General features: G+C 48.3%; 1 protein-coding gene and 1 long non-coding RNA gene across 4 annotated transcripts; both read right to left on the minus strand.

The window, feature by feature from the left end:
• Positions 1-513: 513 nt before the first annotated feature.
• LOC118976820 (uncharacterized) lies at positions 514-20,111 on the minus strand. Its single transcript, XR_005064354.1, has 3 exons — positions 20,101-20,111; positions 9,402-9,406; positions 514-879 (listed from the first exon to the last, which is right to left on the minus strand). It is a non-coding gene; the product is annotated as an uncharacterized LOC118976820 (long non-coding RNA).
• VRTN (vertebrae development associated) lies at positions 2,028-11,759 on the minus strand. 3 transcript variants are annotated; one of them, XM_037031504.1, is made up of 2 exons: positions 11,613-11,759; positions 2,028-5,558 (listed from the first exon to the last, which is right to left on the minus strand). In XM_037031504.1, exon 2 carries the CDS (start codon positions 5,555-5,557, stop codon positions 3,416-3,418), a length of 2,142 nt encoding a protein of 713 aa, XP_036887399.1. In that variant the 5' UTR covers position 5,558; positions 11,613-11,759; the 3' UTR covers positions 2,028-3,415. The 3 variants fall into 3 exon arrangements, with proteins under 3 accessions (XP_036887399.1, XP_036887401.1, XP_036887402.1); XM_037031506.1 differs by lacking the exon at positions 11,613-11,759 and adding an exon at positions 10,753-11,160; XM_037031507.1 differs by lacking the exon at positions 11,613-11,759 and adding an exon at positions 9,157-9,235.
• Positions 20,112-21,803: the final 1,692 nt, after the last annotated feature.

Raw genomic sequence — 21,803 nt, forward strand, 5'->3', positions numbered from 1 at the left:
AGGCTCAGCGCAGGCCTCTGACAACAGGGCCTTCTGGGCTCAAGACAGGAGCGTCTGCATCTTGGATCTGGAGGGTGGCCCATCCAGAGCAAGTCTCCTTGGGCATTAGCTTCCTCCTAGAAATCCAGGGTTGGATGTGCAGGGGTTCTCGAACTAGATACCATCGTTACCAAGAGCAAAGGCCCATCTAGCACTTCCATGTGCAAGGCCCTGTACTGTAAGCATTACTACCATCCCCACTTTACAGATGGAGAAAGCAAGGCTAAGGACTCACCACACGTGTGTACGGCCTCTCCAATGTCTCAGGTGAGGATCAGATCTGGGTGGGCCCCTGGAATGCACACCAATAACAAGCTCCAGCAGGGACTTTGGTCCAGGTGCCTTTTATTTACTTATTTTTAAAACTCATCAAAGCATATGTTTACTGATTTTTACAGAGAGAGGGAGGGGAAAAGAAACATCAACATCAATTAGTTGCCTCCTATACACTCCAACCGGGAATCAAACCGGCAACCTTTCGGTGCACAGGATGACATGACACTCTAACCAAGCCACCAGGCTGGGGCTCCAGGTGGTGTTTAGGCCCTGTTTTGAAAGCACCGTTCCTGACATCAGACCTGCTTTGGTTCAGAGAGCAGGGAAGGGAACAGAAAAATCCAGAGTCCCGGGCAGGGCAGATCTTAGGAGCAGGTTTGCCGCCACCCTGACAGGGAAGCGGGTAGACTGGGGGTCAGACAGGACTGCACTGCCGGGAAACCAGACTCTCTCTTGCTGCACCAGATTGCCACCTGCTGGCTATAGGTGGCCTTGCCAGCTAGGTAGGAGTACGTATCACTCCCATCCCTTCACCAAACGGTAAAGGACTAAAAGGTAACATTGCTTGGGGTTCAGTGGAGACCTCATAGTGTGTGGACAAGCAATGACAATACATGTTTAGCATGACTGGGAAAGAAAAAGTACGTGGGGAGAAAGTCCGTGTGGATGAGGGAGGGGTCAGTGGGGGAAAATAAGCCTGAGGTGTGGGTAGGCAGGGCCAGGCTGCTGGGCCTCGTTGGTCTGGATTTTGTGCTGAAGGCAGTGGGAAATCCAGCAACGAGTCAGATTTGCTTTAGTTAGAACATTCTGGCCTCTGCCAGGGGGATGAGTGGGATAGTTTGAGGGGAAGCAGTTGATCTGAAAACTGCTCCCGACCAGAGACAAGAGCAGTAGCTGCTGGCCCTAGGCTAAGGGGTGGCTGTGTGGATGGGAAATGTGGTCAATGAGATATTTAGAAAGTAGAATTGGTTGGGTGTGATAAAACCACAGCTCAGAGAATAAGGGCAGGAAATCATAGTGGCCCCATTTCAGTCCTTTCTTTGAACAAATTGTAGCACCTACGACGTGAAAACAAATTGCTTTCACCTGCTGGAAACGCAGTGGTGAAAGCAAATCAAGAAAAAGCCCTGCTTCTCATGGGGCCTAGTTCTAATGGGGAGGAGGGAAAACAGCCACACACACAGGAAAACAACAGATGGGGATAAATAAAATGTTCGTGGCATAGTGACTCTCAGAGACCTGAGTGGTAAGGAGCCTGCGTGTAAAGATGACACGGAAAAGCATTCTAGAGCAAAGGAACAAATGCAAAGGCACTTAAAGTGGAGCATGTTCAAGGTCAGAGGCAGCCAGTGTGGTGGTTAGAGAAGGCTGGATGGAGAGAGTCAGGGCCAGATTACGAAGGCCTATACAGCAGTGCGAAGAATTCAGAGTGAAGGGAAGGCACCCAACATTTTAGACAGGGAAGTGACAGAATCGGAATTTGTTTCAAGGTCTCTCGGGCCGCTCCATGGGGAAGGGTGGTGTGGGGCAAGTGGGAAGGCAGGAAGCCTGGTGGGACGCCGAGATGTGGGCAAGGAGAGAAGGTGACAGCAGCAGCGTTGAGGATGGGGAATCTCGGTGTATTTTGGAGCCAGAGGCAACAGGATTTGCTGATGGACTGGATGTGGGGATGAAAAAATAGAACCAAGGGCTCCCCAAATCCACCACAAGGATGACAGCGCTGCAGGAAAACTAGATGGGAGGAGAAAGGAAGGCCGTAAGGGAACTTCTTCCCCACTGACACCCCATCCCAAACAGCAAAGGCCTGGCCTGAGAGCTCAGCCCCTCGAGGGGGCAGCCTGCAAACTGAACATGCTGAGGCTCAGTTTCCTTATCTGAGACTGGGCCCAGCCTGCCGGGGCGTGTGGCAGGCTTGACTGTGCGTGCCAGCCTGGCTCCCGGGCACACTCAGCCAGTTTACTCCCATCGGTGGGAGGCAAGTTCCCAGGCAGCCCCAGCCTCACCCCCAGCTGGAAGAACACCCAAGGTCACTTTTAAATCCAATCCTAACAGAATCCCCAGAAGAAGCCCCTTCATTCCCTAAGCCCTGGACCTAGAATTGTTCCAGCAAGACAGAGAAGAGGTCACTCTCCACCCACTGGAATCCAAGGAGAATGTGGGAATGGGCAGCTTTATCCTGGCAGAACAAACACCGGAGACCAAGGGCTATGGGCACCACATCATTTTATTTCTTTGCTTTTCCAACTTCATCCTTGGGCAACAAAAATTCAGTCTCTCACCTGCCTGGCCACTGTGTGGTGCCTCATTGACGATGGGGCACAGGCTCTGAGGACTCAGCAGAAAGACAGGTCTCGTCCCCAAGGGCGAGCCAGACTGGCAGAGGACTGCAGACGGGCGAGCAGCAGCAGGAAGCAGACTTGAGAGCCCTCCCCCGCACCCGCACTCCACACTGAGTGGCAAGGAGCAGGCCAGCCCTCAGTGATCCGGCTCAGGACCTTCCCTTGGAGACCCTTGGTTCTTCCCGTAGCTCCTGCTTCTGCTCATGCTGGGCCTGACTGCCTTTCCTTTGCGGGTGACAACCAGAAGCCACTGACTGACCCACTCCGCATTTGATTTCTTATGCTCCTTAGGGAAATACATTTGAGTAAGGAGAATGCCAAACCCCAGAAGGAACTGAAGATATATATTCTGCCCAATGGGACAGATGGCCATGCTATAATAATACTCCTTTTGTCCCTAGGAAAAACGGAAAGCAGCTTTAGCTAACCAACTCCCCTCCAGCCCCCTCCCCCACACATACAGCTTCCAGTACCCGCAAGCGGGCCCAGCCAACCCACTTCAATCAAAACAAAAAACTAAAATCCATACACATGAAAATAAGAAGGGCAAACAACTGTGACTCTCTGCAGCAGACCGGATGGCTGGTTTCGGGCTCACTCTGGCCTGGAGCCAAGACACAGCACGAATGTGCCTTTAGGTTTAGGGCAGACACCATGCAAACTGGAGCAAAGGGCGTCCTGGCCCGGCCAGGGGGGCAACGCAAGTCCCTGACCCTCTCCAAACCAGTCCCCCTTCCTCCCAGCCCCTCTGCATCGCCCTGTCAGCCATCAACCAGGGTGAGGCCATCATACAGGGCCCGCTTCCACATGTAGTAGGTGGAGCGGGCTGTTAGCGGGAAGAGGGCACTGAACTCCTTGTAGGAGGGAAAGCTCTTGGACTGGAAGCACTTCTGCAAAAACAGCTTGGCCTGAGCCTTGAACTTGGTGGAGGCAAGCATGTCCATCATCAGCACCTGGCTGTCCCTACTGCCGGCTGCCATGGCCACAGAGGGGCTGGACCAGGATCCACTGGGGGGCCTTCCCTGGGCCGTGGCCCCCTCTTGCAGAACCTTCTCTCTGGAAGGCCCTCCCTGGGCCTTCTCTGGATCCTCTCCTGGAGAAGCTGCCACCTTTGGGGCCCCTGCCACTGGGGCCACGGAAACCATCACATTCTTGCCAGCTTCTTTCTCTCTCTTCTCTTCTTCAGCCTCCTGGCTCCCACCTTTGCCCAAGGCAGGGGCCTGAATCTGGAGTCTGGACAGGCTTCTAGGCCAGCCCCGGGCAAGACTCTTCCAGACCCAAAAAGTGGAGGGGGACAGACTGGGGTAGCGGAGGCGAAAACGACAAAAGGGGAGGTGCCCACTGAGCACCTGCTTGCGGGCAGCCCTGCGCAGTCGCCTCTGCCAACGGGACAGGGGTATCCTCGGGGGCACCGACTCCCGGGGGACGGGTGGTCCCCCATCTGTTGCTTTCCCTGTCCCCTCTCCTTCCTCACTCTTCTCTGGGAGTAGGGCCTCTTCCCCAACAGATGCCAGCTGGGGAGCCGGGGCTATGGCGAGGGCTGGGGCCGGCTTGAAGCTGGGGTTCCTCCGAAGGGCCTTGCGGCGCCAGTTGTAGTAGGTGGACCGGGAGATGCTGGGGAACCTGCGTTTGAAGCAGCGATAGGGCACCAGTGTGTTCAGGGAGATGCAGTGCTCCAGGTACAACTTGGCCCGCTGCATGAGGACCACTGCAGGGCTTGCCTCAGCCAGCAGGGGGCATCCCAGCCCCTTGGCAACCTGCTCCTCTGGCAGTTTCTCTGCCTTCTCCAAGTCTTCCATCCCCTCCTTGGGGGCCAGGGGCTGGCCAGCGCCAGTGTCCAGCAGCTCGTTCTTCCAGGCATAATAAGTGGAACGGGAGATCTCAGGGAACCTCTGGAGAAACTGCTGCAGCGACATGATATCCCCACGGTGGACACTCTCCTGCAGGACATGCTTGGCTGAGCAGAGGGTGGCCACCTTCTGCTGGTGCTCCTGGGACTGCCGCCGCCAGCGGTAGAAGGTGCTCTTGGTGACACTGTAGCATTCGCAGAGTTGAGAGTAGCTGTGGCTAAGGTCCTCGCTGAGCAGCTCCGGAGTCTTGGCTGGTGGTGGCAGAGCCGCTGGGGCCGGGGGAGCCGGGGCCAGGCTGGTAGCATCTTCAGCTTCCACCTCCTCCAGCCCCACCACAGGGGCAAAGTACTGGTGGCGGAAGAGATGGCTGGTGAGGGGCTGGCCGGCCCACATGATATGCAGCGTGGCCGGCATGTGGTCACAGCGGCGGGGCCGGATGATGCGGTTAAAGTAGGGCCGGATCTTGAGGTTGCGCATGGGGTAGATGGAGTAGATGTTGCGCTGGAGGATGGAGGCGAGGGCGTACAAGTGCCACACATTGGAGAAGCTGCTAGGGAAGCAGGTGGCCTTGACATCCGCATCGAAGATGGCCTCCAGCGTGGCGGACGGCAGGCTGGTCATCTCGGGGGACTCCTCCGAGCAGAGGGAGTAGCGCACAGCCTGCAGCATCACCTTGGAGTCGATCATGCCCTGCAAATAGTAGTGTCTGTGCAGCAGCATCTCCACCACGGTGCGGGCCCGCAGCTCCAGGCTGAGGCCTGTGTCCCCCCACAGCAGCGTGCTGGCCGCCTCGAACAGCAGGCTGCCCTCACCCTTGCACACCAGTGGCAGCATGTTCCGGGGAGCATCCTCTGGGTACAGGCTCAGGGCCACCGAGTCCACATCCAGCACCTGGCGGCTAGGGCCTTTCTCCCGGCAGATGGGGAGAGTGAAGGAGGACAGGACCTGCTTGGCCTCCAGGGCAGCACCAACAAGACCCTCCAGGCCCTCGGACTCCACCGCCTCCTGCAGCTCCTGGAGCACCTGCTGAATCAGCTGCTCCCTAGATGTCATCCTGCCGGGGCAAAGGACAGAGAGCAGAGGTCAGGACGAGGAACCCAGATGACGCCCAGCAGTGGTGCCCGCCCTATCCACTCCTGCACCTTCTCCCTTGAGATGACGTCCACCACTCCCATTTCTTCATTGCAAACGATGGCCGAGTGCCTCCTGGCGTTATTCAGCCCCTCAGTGGTACTAAGAGCTTGGTCTTCTCAATTCTGATACTAGCTTAAGAAAGTCATTTAACCTCGCTAGGCTTCTGGTTCCTCCTCTGTGAAAAGGGGGACAATAAAAAAGTATCTACCTTACAGGGTCATTGCAGGTATAAGCAAAACAATGAGAAAAGGATGGAGACATACAGATAGACACACACACTTCTATATCCATCCTTTAAACAGGGCCTGGCACAGAGTGAAGTGCTACAGAAGTGTTAGCTACCGGACATGAGTCTTGCCCAGCCCTCAACCTATTAGACAGCACAGCTGCAAGAGCTGTACCTCTGTACCTGGTAAAGGCAACACTGGACTGTCCTTCCCCTATTACAGTGATGCTCAAAGTATGGTCCCAGTACCCTTGGGGTTCCTGGGGCTTTTTCAGGGGGTCGACAAGTTAAGCTGTTTCACAGTAGCACTAAACTATCCTAAGCTGGCACTGGGATAGTTGCCTTCTCCATTGTGTAAACACTTGAGTAACACTGTGGTAAACTCGGCATGATCAAACCGTACTGAAGTCCCTGTGTTCCTTCCAACGGGCAGTGGCAGATCAGAAAAAAACAAAAAGCTATCATAGTTTCACTCAACATCCTCGATGAAGCACAGTAAAGATTTTTCTTAAATTACAGCCCTGAAAAACATGACTTCTCAATATCGGAAGAAACATTTCTGCCGCACACGGAGGCAGACGAAGGCCTCACAGGACAACTGTCGGGTTGCACGATGGACTGGCCACTTTTTATCACAGAACACCATTGTACTTCGAGGGAAGATTGGGAGACATTCGTCATTTGGACTTGAGTGTATTTAGTAAACATTTTGTCAGCAGTGAGTAAGGTGAGCCTGTCACTTCAAGAAAAACTGCCAGTGAAATGTTGAGCTCTCACTTGAAAATTAAAATTTAGGAAAACCTGTAGCCACTCCAGGAAGTTCAAAAGCTTCTCCAAACCTAAAGGCTTCTCTCAAGGAACCAGCGACGACACTATAAATGTAACTTTTTATACTACATAATGGAATTGCCAACAGGTGAAGCTCTGTTATCACTCAACGAATTCTATTTCCCAAAAAACCCATGGGTGCTGTTACAAAGTTATGCATTTTGATTGGTAAAAGATCCCATCAAAGTATAAAAGAAAGCAATAGATTTTAATATAGTAGGGTTCAAAAAGTTCATGAGTGTTGTTTCAGGTTCTACGTTATAGCTAAGCTTTGAGAAACAACGCGTCGAGTTTTGGTAGAGTTAATCAAAGAATATTCACTGAAAAAGCGATCAAGATACCCTTCCTCTTTTCATCTATGTATCTAGATGAACTTCTACCAAAACACGACGCATTTGTACCACACAGGCCAAACACAGAGACAATAAGAATGTGCTCATCTTCTATTAAGCCAGACATGAAAGATTTGGAAAAATGTAAAAGAACGCACTTTTCTCACTAATTTTTATCTGGAAAAGTTATTTCTCATAAGAACTATTCATTGTTCCTACGTAACAAGTTTGCCATTTTTAAATAAACATTTTATAAATGTCTCAGTTTTCATCTTGAATACAATCTACATGGGCAGATGCAATCAATATACATGAAAGCTCAGGGGAGGGGGGCGTGGTCCTCGATTCTTAAGAGCACACAGGTCCTAAGACCAACGAGTTTGAGAACTGCTGCCGTGGAAGAAAGCCAGTCGGTCTTGTCACAGCGCGCACGCGTCACATTGTGCTGACACAGATCTCATACCTGAGATTCACTGAGCATTTGTCACCCACCATCCTAATCCTGACAGCCGCACTTTAAGGCAATACCATTATTTCCAGTTTACAGGGGAGGAAACCAAGACAATGGGTATTAGTCTACTTCACCCAGTCACACAGCAGTGCAGCCAGACGCTCTTTAGGGCCCCGGATCCCTCGGCTCCACTGCCAGCCACCTTTTCAACACAAACCAATCATTTTATTTATTGGTACATTTTCAGTATTGTCTTGCAAAGCAAAGTAATATTCCTTGATGGATACTGTTTCTAAAAGTAAAAGGAAACCATTATCCTTTCTCAGATCTTTGTTCTCATAGATGACATAGAGTTCAATACATAGCTTTAGATTAGTCTTCAATTTAAAAATTGTGTTTAGCTGTATCCATTTGTCAACTAATCAAACCTCACACTGAAAAAGACTGTGTCTGGGTGTACGTTACGGTTCAGTCAAGTTGAAAAGAAAGTTTTTTAAAGCTCCCAAGGAGCATCAGCACAATTTTACTTGAAAATCATAAAAAAGAAAACTTTTTTTAAAAACTGGTGATCGGGAACACCTTTAACTAAAATTTCTCAGCTGTAGATTTTTTAAAAAACATGTTTATTGTGATAAATCTGGTCTAATCTCTCGCCAGATCTGTTTTCAGACCATATTATTTGGCCCTGGATTGGGGCTCTTACTCTGTTCATCTTTTATGTGCTTCAGATTTACTTTTAGAAAAAAAAAAACTTGTTTTCTTTGGAAAACTAGAGGATAAACTTCCTACAGGTTCTTATCGAAGAAATTATTTCCATGTGCAGTTAAAACAAAAAAGTTCTTTGAAAAATAATTAAATTTTAAAAGGGGGGTGGGCTGCGATGGGAGCAAAAGACAGAAAACTGTACTTGAAAAATAATTACATTTAAAAAAGCGCTCTGAAGAACACACTGTACACACGGAAGGGCTTTCTCAGGCTGACAAAGATGCTGGGGTTGGGGGCGGGGTCTCCATGCCGCTTGTCGAATGTTGCTCAACCGCCGCCTGTAAATGAGCGTGCTGCTGGCTACTGTGCAAACAAAATTATGAAAATAGCCCCTACCTACCTGGTGCTTACTCTGGGCATTTAACTGAAGTAATTCAACCAAAATCTCAGAGAGAATAAGCGGGGGTGATTCATTTCCCTTGCCTGGGCGATTCTTTCTGCTCCGCAGGGGGCCTATCTCCCGAGCAGAGAGCACAATGTTCCCTGCGAGCCACGAGATTCCCTGAGATTCCCCGGGCTTTCCGCCGGGTGAGCCAGCATTTGGATCTCGGGCGTCTCAGAGGTCATTTTGTATACGCACAATGCGGTTCTCCCTCTTCCTGCATGTGAACTACGCCTCCATCACACCTGCAACCCCTGCTGGGGTGGCTTTCCCCAGCTCACAGCTGGGGAAACAAGAGGCTTGGGGTTAAATTAACTAACTTCCCCGAGAGCACAGCTATGAAAAAATTACAAAACCTTGGGACGTCCGACCCCAGAGTTCCCCTGCCAATCCCTGGGATCCACCACCCAGGGGAGATGCATCACCCAAAATGTGCAGCATCCAAAGGACCCTGAGGTACATGGGTTCTCGGAACTTTGAGACAAACCAGCCATTTTAAGGAAACTGAGGTCCAGAAACATAAAACTGACTTACCTGAATTCACACAACAGTATCCAGATACCATCCAACAGAATGTCCAGATCCACCACACTTCCTCCTGAACAAAGCCCACCCCACCTCTGGCCCAGACGCAGACCAGACCCAGTCCCACCCTCTCCACACTATCTCATTCCCTTCTTTCCCTAAAGAGGGGTGAGAACTTGTGAGTACGCAATAACCCACTTCTGTTTCCTCAAAAGCTTGCTGAGAAAAAGTAGCTCCCTGCCTCTGCATGCCACGTCCTCTCCAGAGGGTCTGAACCACCGGAGAACGGGGTCGTCGGGGAAGACCATCAGCCCTAACAGGGCAGCCAATCATCCCTAAGTAGACAGTTGGTTGATGGGGTTCAGGTGCGGGCCTTTTTCAGCAGCGGTTTCCTGGCAGTGCAATGCAAAGCAGGTCTGGAGACTGTCAGGTGCATTCATGAATTAGGTGCAGAAACCGAGCGCTGACCTCCAGGCTTCGCCCAGCTGGCCTCCCCTGGCGACTTTTGGAAGGGATCTGAAAAGGAGTGAAACCAAGGAGGCAAGGCCCCCTCAGATTCCACAGGCTCCTCTGACTTGAGGTTGGAAAGGCATAAAACATGGAAGCCCTGAACGTGTCTGGGAAGGGTTCTGGAGCCGGGGAAGGAATGAAGATGTGGGCAACTCTGCGGGTGACGCAAAGCCTCACCTTCACCAAGGCCAGCTCTCCTCTCCCAGTCTCATTTCAAGCAGATGGGGCCTCAGACCCCCATTCTCCCCAACCCCATTCTTTCACTCACCCCTCATAAACCAGGTCCAACAAGCATAGAGGGAGGGCCACAGAGGCCTCAGCCCTCAGTGAGACAGGGATAAACCAGCACTCTCCCCTTCTTCCCCCATCACACTAGCCCAACCATACACCTGCCCAGCTGTGCCATTGGCCACTGATTTGAGGGAGTGCCAGTCATCCTGCCTTGTCTCCCTCCTCGGTGGCCAGAAGGCCCTGAAGTTGGGGGCACAGGGGCTTGCTGGTGGTGAGCAGCCTGTGGGGGTGTGACTTCCCAAGAACTTCCAACCACCAAGCGCATCAGGAGTACCTGGGAGCTCCGTGTAGGCCCTGAAGCTAGCAAGTCAGCCTGGGAGTGCCCAAGGTCGGTTGCTCTAGTGGCCCACAAGTCTGGAAGGGTAGGGGAAATGCAGCCCACTAAGGGGAACCTGCAGGCAGCCAGTTGCCCCGGGTGTGCCAGGAGGCCACGGGTGGCTGGAGAGAGAGCTGGTTGGCCTGGGCATCTGGGATGAGAGACCCAACCCAGGAAGTTGTGGGAGGGGTCGAGGCCACACCATTTTGTAGGAAGGAGAAGAGAGATAGACAGAAAGAGCGAGGTGAGTGGGGGTGGGGATGGAGCTGGAGGTGCGTATGGGAACAAAAAAACAAAGTGAAACAGTGCCTCACCTCCCCTCTCTGCCCGGGGCGCGCACACACATCCACGCTTACAGCATCATCACGGAGTCATTCCTCCATCCTTGGGCCCTTAGGTGTCCCAAGCCAGCCCTCATTCCCTGGGGACGCCAGGCTGTACAGTCACCCGCCCTTCCTAATGTTGAGTTAACTTACTAGATTACTGACCTCAAAGGTGACCCAGAGCCCTGGGGGCATCCAATTCTCTCTCCACCTTCCAGCTTGAGACATTTAAATCACCCTGCCGGCAGCATCCCCAGCTGAAGGCCACTCTCACTCCAGAACTGGTTTCAGATTTGCCCACTGAGCAAGGACGTCTACAGCCAACCAGCCGGGGGAGAATCAGCTTAAGCCACTCCCCCCAAGGAAATCGCCTACCCTCAAGTGCTCAGATGAAAGAAGTGCAAATTCGGGGGGTCACTTCCAATGGTAAAGTGATAGCGGCTATTGTCCCATCCACTCTACCCAGCTGGGGTGTTAAAGCGCCCTGACTTAGCTCTGAAACCGACCTCAAACTGCCCAGGAAAAACTTGAAAGTGTTTAAAGATTTTCAATGAGTTTGGGGTGGGGAGGGAAGAGAAGGTTTAGATAGAAAGACCTAAGGAAAGAAAATTTGTGGCCAAGCTAAAGGCTGGGGGAGGGGGGGCGGGGAGGAGCAAAGCTGGAGCCCAGAAACTGGCCTGCGATGAATGGTTAGATACTTTGGGGCTCTCTGAACCTCCAAACTGCATCTTTGCCCAAAGCAGCTGCCACATTCCAGGCCCTGCAAGTCAGGGAAACTGGAGAACACATGTCCTCACTTTGGTGCAAGACCCCTTCTGGAACAGAAAGGCTTCACTGTCTCCAAGGCCTCCCTCCCCACCTTTCTGAGCATCCCCAGGCTGGGCACCTCTTGCGCTCAAAGTGTGCCTGAGCCACAGCTGCTTCAGCCACTGCCAGGGGGGCCTATCCCAGGGCACCTGACTCTGAGCCCCAGATGAAGGTGGGGTGGACATGCAGTCCCTAGGGCTTCTATCCCGGAAGCTCACCTCAACCCAGGGGCCTTATAATCCTGGAGGAACCAGTCCTATCTCCCAGTCTGGTCCCCGCCTGTGGGGGAGGTAAAAGCCAAGGGACTGAAGCCTTCGGTGGTATCTTCCTCCAGGGGCTTTCCTGCCCGACTTTAACCCTTTGTAGTGCTGGGGCTGGCGGCTTCCCTCTCAGACTTCCGGTTTCACTTTATCGCTGTACCCCTGGCAACCCAGTATGAAATGCACCCCCATGTGGGCTGTGCTCCAGCTCCACTATTACCGTTTTCTTCTCTGCCTATCGTGAATTCTACACTTAATCACCTAACTCAAAAATCCTATTTCGACCGCCGGAGAGCACTGGACTGGGGAGCCACCAGAAGTGAGTTCAAGTCCAGTATCTCTGCATTATAATCCTTTCAGCCCCACCCACCGTAATGGCAGTCCCCCGAGGCAAGGCAGTGGCTTGGACATCACCTGGAGTTGGATTTGAATGCCAACCCTGCCCTGCACTAGAGTATGGCCTTGGGCAAATTATCTAAACTCTCAGGGCCCTGACTTGGAAGTTACTGGGGCCTCACATTGACCCCACAGAGCTAACTGGGTAGATTCCGTGAAATGACTCCTCTAAAGCACTTAGGGCTATGCTTGGCACAAAGCCAGTAGCTTCCATTTCTCAGCCTCTCCATTTAATTTGAAATGTTTTTTTTTTTAATTCTTAATATAAATGCAGCACTTTAAAAGCTTCAGAGAATAGCGAGTATCTTGCAGAAAGAAATGGAATTACGAGACACTATTTCTTGAAGCATTCTATCTTTCTTCGTTGTTTGACATTTTATAAGGAGTCTCTGTTACTTGCTATCATTTTAAAAAGCAATGAAGATAATTAAAAAATTTTTTAAAGGTTAATAGAATCTTTAAAAGTATTTTTGAAAGAAATTAGAGGGATAAGAAGGTTTCTTGGTGATTCCATTACCAAAGTAAGTTTTATTTATAGGCTGAGAAAATTTAGAATAATTGGGGAAAACTTAAAGTAAAGTAAAAGGAAGAAAAAATTACCTGTAATTTTATTATCTAAAGACAGCTATTGTGAACATTTTGGTCTATTTCTTTCTAATCCAGTTTTTTTTCCTCCTTAGACTGACTTATATAAGTTAAACATTCTTTTTACAAAAGAGTCAAATGGCGCAGAGTAAAAATAGAGCAAGTTTTGTTCCGTCCCTAACACATTCTCCTCACTGCTTATCTGCCAGTTTTTCTGTCTGTGATTCTCATCTTTTTCCATGCCTATACACATGTGTACATTTCTGGTCTTTCTGTGAATATTTTTCTCCTGTGAAACATTTTTAAAACTACTTTTGACCTAATAATATATATTGTAGGTGCATGAGACATATCATATACATAGATGATACCTAAATAATAATATATTCTTTTAAATGCGTGTAAATTTTGGTTCAGCAGTTTTCAGGGATCCAGGGTTCAGATTTCAGCCCCATTTCCTGTCTGCAGTTTCTCTCTCCTGAAGCAGCCAATATCGCTTCTAGGGTGCTATTCCAGAAATACGTTATGTATAAAAAAAGCAAATATCTCAGAGTGCTCTTTTCCTTTCTTTAAAGCACAAATGGTAGCCTACAGAACACTCTAAGGCCCCTTGCCCTGTTCACTTTGTCTATTCAGAGCCACTACCGTCTAGTCAAAGGCAGGGCGAGCCACACACGGCCTTTTGTATCTTCCAGTAGCCACATTAAAAGGGTTAAAGGGAACACGTGAAATTAACATTCACAATATTTTTAAATGAAAGCAATATATCTGAAAAATTATCATTGACAGGAAACCAATATAAAACATTATAAGAGAGTGCACACTCCTTCAAAATCCAATGTGCACTGTCCGCTTCAAGCACATCTCAGTCAGAACCAGCCACATTGCAGAGCCACGTGTAGCTGGCGGCAAACGTGCCAGCACACGGCCAGACACCCAGCTGTAGCATGCCACCCATCGTATAAATGAATAGAATGTGCTCTCCAGTCCCCTATCAATGAACCTCAAGGTCGTTTCCAACATTTGCTCATAAACCATGCTCATGGTAATCCCACACATGCATAATTTTGCACACATATAGGTAGACGTGTGGCAGTAATTCACAGAGATTTTGCTGAATGTCCATCCTTAGAAGTTGTACCGGTTTATTTCCCCAAAACAAAGTGTGAGAGTTCAGTCTCTTTTAACCTTTGTCCAGGACTGTGTGCATCATTTTTTAAAATCTTTTCCAATCTAATAGGTGAAAACTTAGTCTCTCAGGATGCTTTTCATTTACAATGAATGAATGAATAGTGGAGAGCATTTTTCATACATTTAAGAGCCATTTATGGCCCTGGCTGGCATAGCTCAGTGGATTGAGCACGGGCCTGCAAACCACACGATCGCAGTTCGATTCCCAGTCAGGGCACATGCCTGGGTTGCAGGCCAGTTCCCAGCAGGGAACCCATGAGAGGCAACCATACATTGGTATTTCTCTCCCTCTCTCCTTCCCTTCCCCTCTAAAGATAAATAAATAAAATCTTAAAAACAAAAGAGCCAGTTATGGTTCCTTTTCTGTGAATATCTTTTGCCCATTTGCTATTGAATTATAGATGTTTTTCTTATTGATTAATGACAGTTTTGTATAAAGACAGCCTTTGGTCTCTGATAGGTATTAGAAATGTATTTTTCTGAGTTGGTGGTTTATAGCTGGACTTTGCTCATGGCGTTTTTTTATCCCGAAGATGATAAACTTTAATTTACTTTTGTTTTTAAACTATTAAGATGAGGTGTCACAAAACTAAGGGCCTGGTCACTCAATGTCCAGACATCAAAAGTCCCAGATTCCCAGCAATAATTAAACCCACCCCTACAGGGACCCTCTTTAGTTAATATGTGCCTTGCTTTGAACAAAATTTAGATTCAGGAAGCAGATGAGTCAGGGTAATCCCTCACTCACGAAGGGGCACACAATGGAGAAGCTTCCCTGAACTAATGAGCTGCGATAAGTACTTAACTGTTCCAATGTACAGCTTTCCAGGGGCGATGTAAGTGGGGTTTCACCTGCATTTGCAAAAACCAGGTCCTGGAGCGAGTGAAGTGCTCAGCTGGCCCTGACTGTGGTGGGAAGAGTCAGCCTGGCAGTACAGCGTCAGGGTCGAGATTCCAGCTCTGCCCCCCGTGCCCTTGAACAGGTTCCCTCCCATCTCCAGATCCAATTCTCCACTTTAAAAATGATGATAACAATACTCCAAAAGTTGCTCTGAGGATTAAGTGAAAAACTGCTCGTGAAGTTCCTGGCACAGGTCTCGTGCCACGATGCTCAGTGACTGGACCCCATGGCTATCAGATTTAGCTCCCTTCCCTACTCATTGTCCTTCTGTGAAGAGGGAAAACATCCATCCATCTGTTCATTCAATTAATTCATTCGCTCAGTGCCTTTATATGTATATTGATATGTTAGTCCATCACTTATCAATCATTTGCTTATTCAGTTGTTCATTCATTCACACATTCACTCAAGGCTTGTCACTCCATTCAACAGATATCTGAGCCCCTAACGTGTGCCAGAGTCCTGGGCCAGTCCTGAGGACATGGCGCTGTCTGCAAACCCCCGTCTGGATCCCAGCTCCTGAGAACTGAGGCTCCAAAAAGCCTCTCATTCATTCCACTACACAACACACATCTTTTGTGTTTACTGTCCGCAAAAGCCCTACATCCAACAGCTACTAGTTTTACTTCCATGACATCATAATCTCCTGGTTCCCTTTCTTTTCCTTTGTTCCTTATTCCTTTCTCCTTCTACCCATCCTCCGTCCACTCTCCTCATGTACCCTCCCTTTGCTTCTACCCAGGATTCAGGGCTTTACTATCAGGCTACCTTGGCGATTAGCGAGAGACTGGTGGCCACTCAGAGTGCAGTCAAACCCACCAGAGCTGAAACTCAGCTTCTCTGCTTCAGATGTGTCCAAGAGAACTAGACAGTCTGACCCTCGCCTTCCCTGTTTATAAAACGGGGATAATGATATTCACTAAATGACGGCATTCAACAGGGATGGCACTCCTTGACTGTGGAGAAATATTTAATACCAAGGAGATACGATTATCAATTGAAATCACAATTGGTTGATCGTCTGCTCTGCAGGCATTATGCTCGGTGCTGTGAAAGGCACACAAAATGCTAATGCAGTCTCTTCCGGCTGCGGCCCAGCAGGGCCCACGGTGAGCACTCGGGAGGAGCTGCCATGACTTGCTGTTACCAAGGAGAGGAGTGAGGACCCATCGAGACTCTCACTCCCGGGCACTGGCATTGCTCACGCCAGCTCCTGTTTTCATTTGCGGCTCCGGTCAGGAATTATTTGTGGCTTTAAAGTAATGCAATTTTGTGGCAAATCTGAATATAAACTGGGTATTAGCATTTGCCAAGCAATTAAATGAAAAATTTGTTAAAAGTGATAAAAGTAAGAAAAGGTCCTAAATTTTCAGTTATGCATGTAAGAATTTAGGGATGCAATGAGAGGGCCTCAGGTCTTTGCTTTTTAAAAAGCAGAGGAAAAGAAGAAGAAAGGGTAAAGTATATACAGCAAAACGTCAGTCATTACTGAATCTCGGGAGTTTGTTTTCCCATTGACTCCAGATGGCTCATTGTGCCATTCTCCCCATGCTGCTGTGTTTAATAAGTTTTGGATAATAGAAAGGCTGAATGTTTATTAGTAAGGAAGCACGAGGGAAGGAGACTTACCTGCGAGCGGCATCCCCTCTTGGACGGAGAGCAGGCAGCCCCTGTCCTTAGCCAGGAAGAAAGTGAGCAAAGGTGCCTGGTGGGCAAAGTCTCTGGCCACCAGGATTGATGCCTACTTTGTTTGCAGGGCCTTTGCTAGGTGTCTGTGGAGACATGAGCTTCACACAGCGGCTCAGGGGACTTAGCAGGAGAGGAGAGAAAGCTTGTGGATAACTAACACCCCACCCCCACATCCCCACCCCCCTACCCCCAGCCCCACCCCCACCTTCTCACCTTCCCCACCCCCCACCCCTCCCTGAGGAAACAGGCACCCCAATAGGGGAACAGCTAGGCCTCAAACAGTCAAACAAGGTTTCAAGGGCTCGTGGTCCCCATCCCCCAAGTTCATTGCATATTTTCCTGTTACCTCTATTTCATCTATAAAGGGGAGGCAAGACCACAACAGGACAAACTCGAATTCTCCCAATTACTCTGTTCTTAATCTCGGACCTGGTGCCCTTGATCTTGATTGGTTTATTCCGAATTCCCTCCATTTCTCACCACCACACACAGGTAATGACTTTTATTGGCTTCCTTCCAGAGGTTCTTTTTGTAAGTGCAAGCAAATACAAATGTTTTGAGTAGGCTTGAAGTTAGCATCAAGACAAACTGAAAATACGGAAAGCTTCAGTGTTCCAGGTAGAGCAAAATAAGTCTGGGAGTCGTTAGCAATTCCATAAGCTCTGAAGCCAAAGGAGTGGAGGAGATAAAGGAGCAGAGAGGAGGAAAAAGAGGGGAGGAAGAAGAAAGGGCCACCTTTTAGAGTCAGCTGGAGGAAAAAGCCTGAGAAGCAAAGGGGAAAATCAAGAGAGAATATTTTAAGAAGAAAGTGAGTTGCCCAGTCCTAAGATGTGACTAGAGCTGCAGGAATCAAACTAGAAAGACGATCAAATTAAAGAGGAAGTTGAGAGTAAGTATCTCCATGGTCCCACTTTCGAAAAAGTCTCATTGAAATGTAGATATGCATGTGCGTGACTAGAGAGGAGTCTGGAAAACTTTCGAACAGAACAAACTTACAAGGTGAACCCCGGTGATCAAGTTTGTGGAAAGAAGAGGCTTTTTTTACTTTGGACACTTCAGTTTTGTTTGCATTTTTTTTACCACAAGAATGCATTCTTTTTCTAAGTAAAAAAGATTTGTAAAACGAGAGAAACTACTGTTTAAGACCATCTGCACGCAAAATTTCTGAAGCCGTAGTGAATGGAGGTTAAGAGAGCTAGCTTCAGAATCTAATAAACGTACGTTTGTCCCTTCTGTTCCCTGAACCAATTAACCTCTTCAAGCCTCGGTTTCCTCACCTGCACAATGGTGATTATAATGACAATTCCCTCAGAGGACTAAGGTAAGAGTTGAATGAGGAAACACAAGTAAAGCATTTAGTACAGTGCCTGTCACACAGAAAGGTCTCCATTAACGTTAGTCAGCCTTTGAATTGGTTATTATTAGCTCAGACCAGTGAACTGGGGAGGCCCAAACTTGGGCCACATTACTGTGGTCCCTCTAGAAATGCTGTCCTTGCAGTGCTTATTCTGTGTCGTGCTTTGGACCTCTGTGGAGGGTCATTCTGAGAAACGGTGATGTGAAGTCTGCCACTGTTATCTCTTGCCAGGATCCACCCTCTGTACCAGGAACCCAGGAGGGACCTGGCATCTCCCAGAGAGCAAGTAAGAGGATTCTCAGCAGAATTTCCACGTGTGTTTACGCCTCCTCTCATTCTTCTCCATTTCTATTTCTGTGTGTTAACAATGTACGTGATATATTATTTCATCAGTGTATATGTATACTTTATAAACAAATGTTCCTATATTGGGGAGTTTAACCACTTTCGCCCATGGAATGTTAACCGTGGAAGTTTGGAAAGCAGTGTCTCCTTTATGAGTTTTTTTTAGATTTAAGGTGACAAAAAGCTGCCTTTCTCCCAAGCAATAGGTTTGTTGTTGCTAATGAGTAAAATCTCTCTTGGCATCAAATGCCTTTCCTTCTTGGCCTTGGCTGCTAGGAACTTCAGAGCCAAATTCCTAACCCAGTTCTCTGTACGGAATGCCTGTGGTTGGCATCCTGAGGCCTATGGTTATGAGTGCAGCTTCTGGAACCACGCTGCCTGGGTTCAAATCCCACTCACTACCTGGTGAGTGTAAACTCTGTGCTTCCGTTTCTTTAAATGTAACATGATCATTTAAATACTTATTTATTTATCTATTTTTAGAAAAAGAGAGGAAGGTGGGGAGAGACAGAGAGACAGAGAGAAACATCAATTTGTTGTCCCACCTGTTTAGGCATTCATTGGTTGATTCTTGAATGTCCCCTGACCAGGGATCAAACCAGCAACCTTGGCATATCAGGTCAACCCTCTAATTACTTGGCCGGGGATAAACTGATTATTTTTTAAAGTATTTATTTACTTTTTAGAGAGAGGGGAAAGGAAGGAGAAAGAGAGGGGAAGAAACATCAATGTGTGATAGAAACAGTGATCGGTTGCCTCTTGCAAGCCCCCAGCTGAGAACCTGGCCCACAACCCAAGCAGGTGCCCTGACCAGGAATCAGATCAGTGACTTTTCCATTCACAGGCTGGTGCTCAACCCACTGGGCCATACCAGCCAGGACTACAGTGACAATTTTAATAGTAATTACTTTATTGGATGATTATAAAACTACAACTGAGATGATGCAGGTAAAACCATTGGAACAGTGCCTGACATATAAGCACTCAAATATTATTTATATTGTTACTGCAATCAGATCTCATCCTACAAGTCTCTTACCCTTGCTTTTCTTCAGCCTCGCTCTGCTGTTTTACTAGGATGCTTCAAATCCTTTCTAGGAAAGAGTATGAGCAAACAACTGTATAAATATTATTTTTAATATGCCAGGCACTGTGTTAGGTTCTTAAAGAATACAAAAATAAAGAAAAGATTGTTTCTGCCTTGAAGCAAAGGCTCCCACCACTAGCCATAACCCAAGTGCAGAATAGGGGAAGCCATGCAATAGAGGCGTCCAAGTGCCTGGAAGACATGAAGCAGCTGAGGTCCGTGAAGCCTTCCTGGAGAAGGTGGCACGGAAGCCACGCCACCCAGGAGACAAGGATGATGGAGCAGAGATTCCAGGTGGTGACAGCGGTGGATGATCCAAGACAGACTCTCCAGGTCTGATGTGCTGCCTGCCTACACCGCTGGGTACAGTGAATGCTCACTAAATCCCTGTTTGTGTTTGTTTGTTTTTTAAAGACCTTATTTATTCATTTTTAGAGGGAAGGGAAGGGAGGAGAAAGAGAGGGAGAGAAATATTTATGTGTGAGAGAAACATTGATCAGTTTCCTATCTCTCACCCCCAACGGGGCACCTGGCCTGAAACCCAGGCATGTGCCCTGACTGGGAATTGAACTGGCAACCTTTCAGTTTGCAGACAGGTGCTCAATCCCCTGAGCCACACCAGCCAGGGCTCCCTGTTTTTGATTATTTGATTCAAGCAGCATGAAGATGGGTAGGAAGAAACAAAAGGACAATGCCCAGGGGCATCTTCTTTTTTTAAGGGAAGTGGAAAAAATAATAATAAAAAACCAGCAGAACCAAATCCTCCAGGGTGGGAAGATAAACTTGCCTGGCAGGCCAGGAAACAGGTGTGAAAACCAGTAAGCCTCAGCTACTTTGAGAGAGGAGGGATTGGAGGGGGGGTGTGCTGCTGCCCTGGTCGGTCTGCTCACGAAACAAAGGCCCAAAGCCCCTAACGTTGCCCCTTGGGCTCAGAGATAAGTCTTTCCTTTTCTTTCATGGTTGGCTTCAACTTCAGGCCTCCCAGGACCACATTCGGGCGCAATGTTTTGCTATTTGGGGTGGGTTTTTTTCATTGATTTTAGAGAGAGAGAGAAACATAGATTTGTTGTTCCACTTATTTATACATTCATTGGTCGATTCTTGTATGTGCCCTGGCTGGGATCAAATTCTCAACGTTGGCATATCAGGACGACACTCTAACCAACAGAACTACTGGGGCAGGCTATCGGACACAATCTTTTGAGGTGTCCTATCACCTCTAAGCAGAGAGATCCCAGATAACTTCAGGTACACGCTCCTCTCCTTCAGAGGTTCTAAAGAGTGAGCCTGAAAAGGAGGGGCCTAGAATTACAGTTAACACCCTGCCCCAGATGTCCCTAAGAAGTGGCAGTGTGGTAAGCAGAGTGCAAAATTTGAAGTTGGACAGAACTAGCTTTCAGTTCCTGTTTCTGACAAAGGCGCTAACCCAGGTAAGCCCCAGATTCCTCGTCTACAGAGTGGAGATATCAGTGTTTGTCTCAGCGCTTTGTCTGGGAGGATGATGGGACACCACGTACAGGTATGTGTCCAGTACTCGGCAGATGCGAGCTCACCCCTGAGCTCACCCGCTCAGAAATGAAGCAGCTGCTGCTTAGTGAGTGTCTCAGCTGTGTCAGAACTGTGCAAAGTGCTGCATTTGTGTTCCCGGTTCACTAATGAGCTGGTGGCCCATGTCCTTCAGGTCTCGGCAGCAACAGGGCTCTTTTTGTTCTCCCTGCCCTCGAAGACTTATTTCCTGAAGTCACGTGGTTGACTTCTAGAACACCTTGGATGTCATCAGAAAGTTTGGTTGCCCTGGATGGGTGGCCTGGTTGGTTGGAGCATTGTCCTATGCACAGGAAGATTGCAGGTTTGATTCTTTCTTTTTAAAAATTTTAAATTTATTGCCGTAGCTGGTGTAGCTCAGTGGATGAGTGTGGACCTATTAACCAGAGGACTGTGGTTCAATTCCCAGTCAGGGCACATGCCTGGGTTGCAGGCCAGTTCCCAGTAGGGGACACACGAGAGGCAACCATACATTGCTATTTCTCTCCTTCTCTCCTTCCTTTCCCCTCTAAAGATAAATGAATAAAATCTTTAAAAAAAATAAAAATAAAAATAAAAATTTTAAATTTATTTTAATTTTTATAAAAATCCTTTCTTTTTATTTTTGATTTTTTTAATTATTGTTCAAGTACAGTTGTCTTGATTTTCACCCCACCATGCCCCCCACCCTGGCTTCAGGTTCAATTCTTGGTCAGGGCACATACCTGGGTTGCAGATTCAATCTCCAGTTGGGGCACATACAGGAAGCAACCGACAGATATTTCTCTCTCACATCAATGTTTCCCCTCTCTCTCTCTCTCTACCCCCCTTCTTCTCTCTCTAAAATCAATAAACATATCCTTGAATGAAGATTTTTTTTTAAGTTTGGTATCATGAAGGGCTATACACACACACGTTAACCACCTCAGTGCTTACATTCTAGTGATAACTTGAGGCAACCTCAAAACCTTTCTTTACACTAAAGAGGTAATACATGCTTGGATTTCACCCTGGCCAGCGTGGCTCAGTTGGTTGGAGCATCGTCCCATACACCAAAGTCTGTGGGTTCGATCC

The sequence above is a fragment of the Sturnira hondurensis genome, unplaced genomic scaffold (genome assembly GCF_014824575.4).
Source record: "Sturnira hondurensis isolate 20B ecotype Veracruz unplaced genomic scaffold, ASM1482457v3 Scaffold0021143, whole genome shotgun sequence".
Taxonomy (NCBI): Eukaryota; Metazoa; Chordata; class Mammalia; order Chiroptera; family Phyllostomidae; genus Sturnira; species Sturnira hondurensis.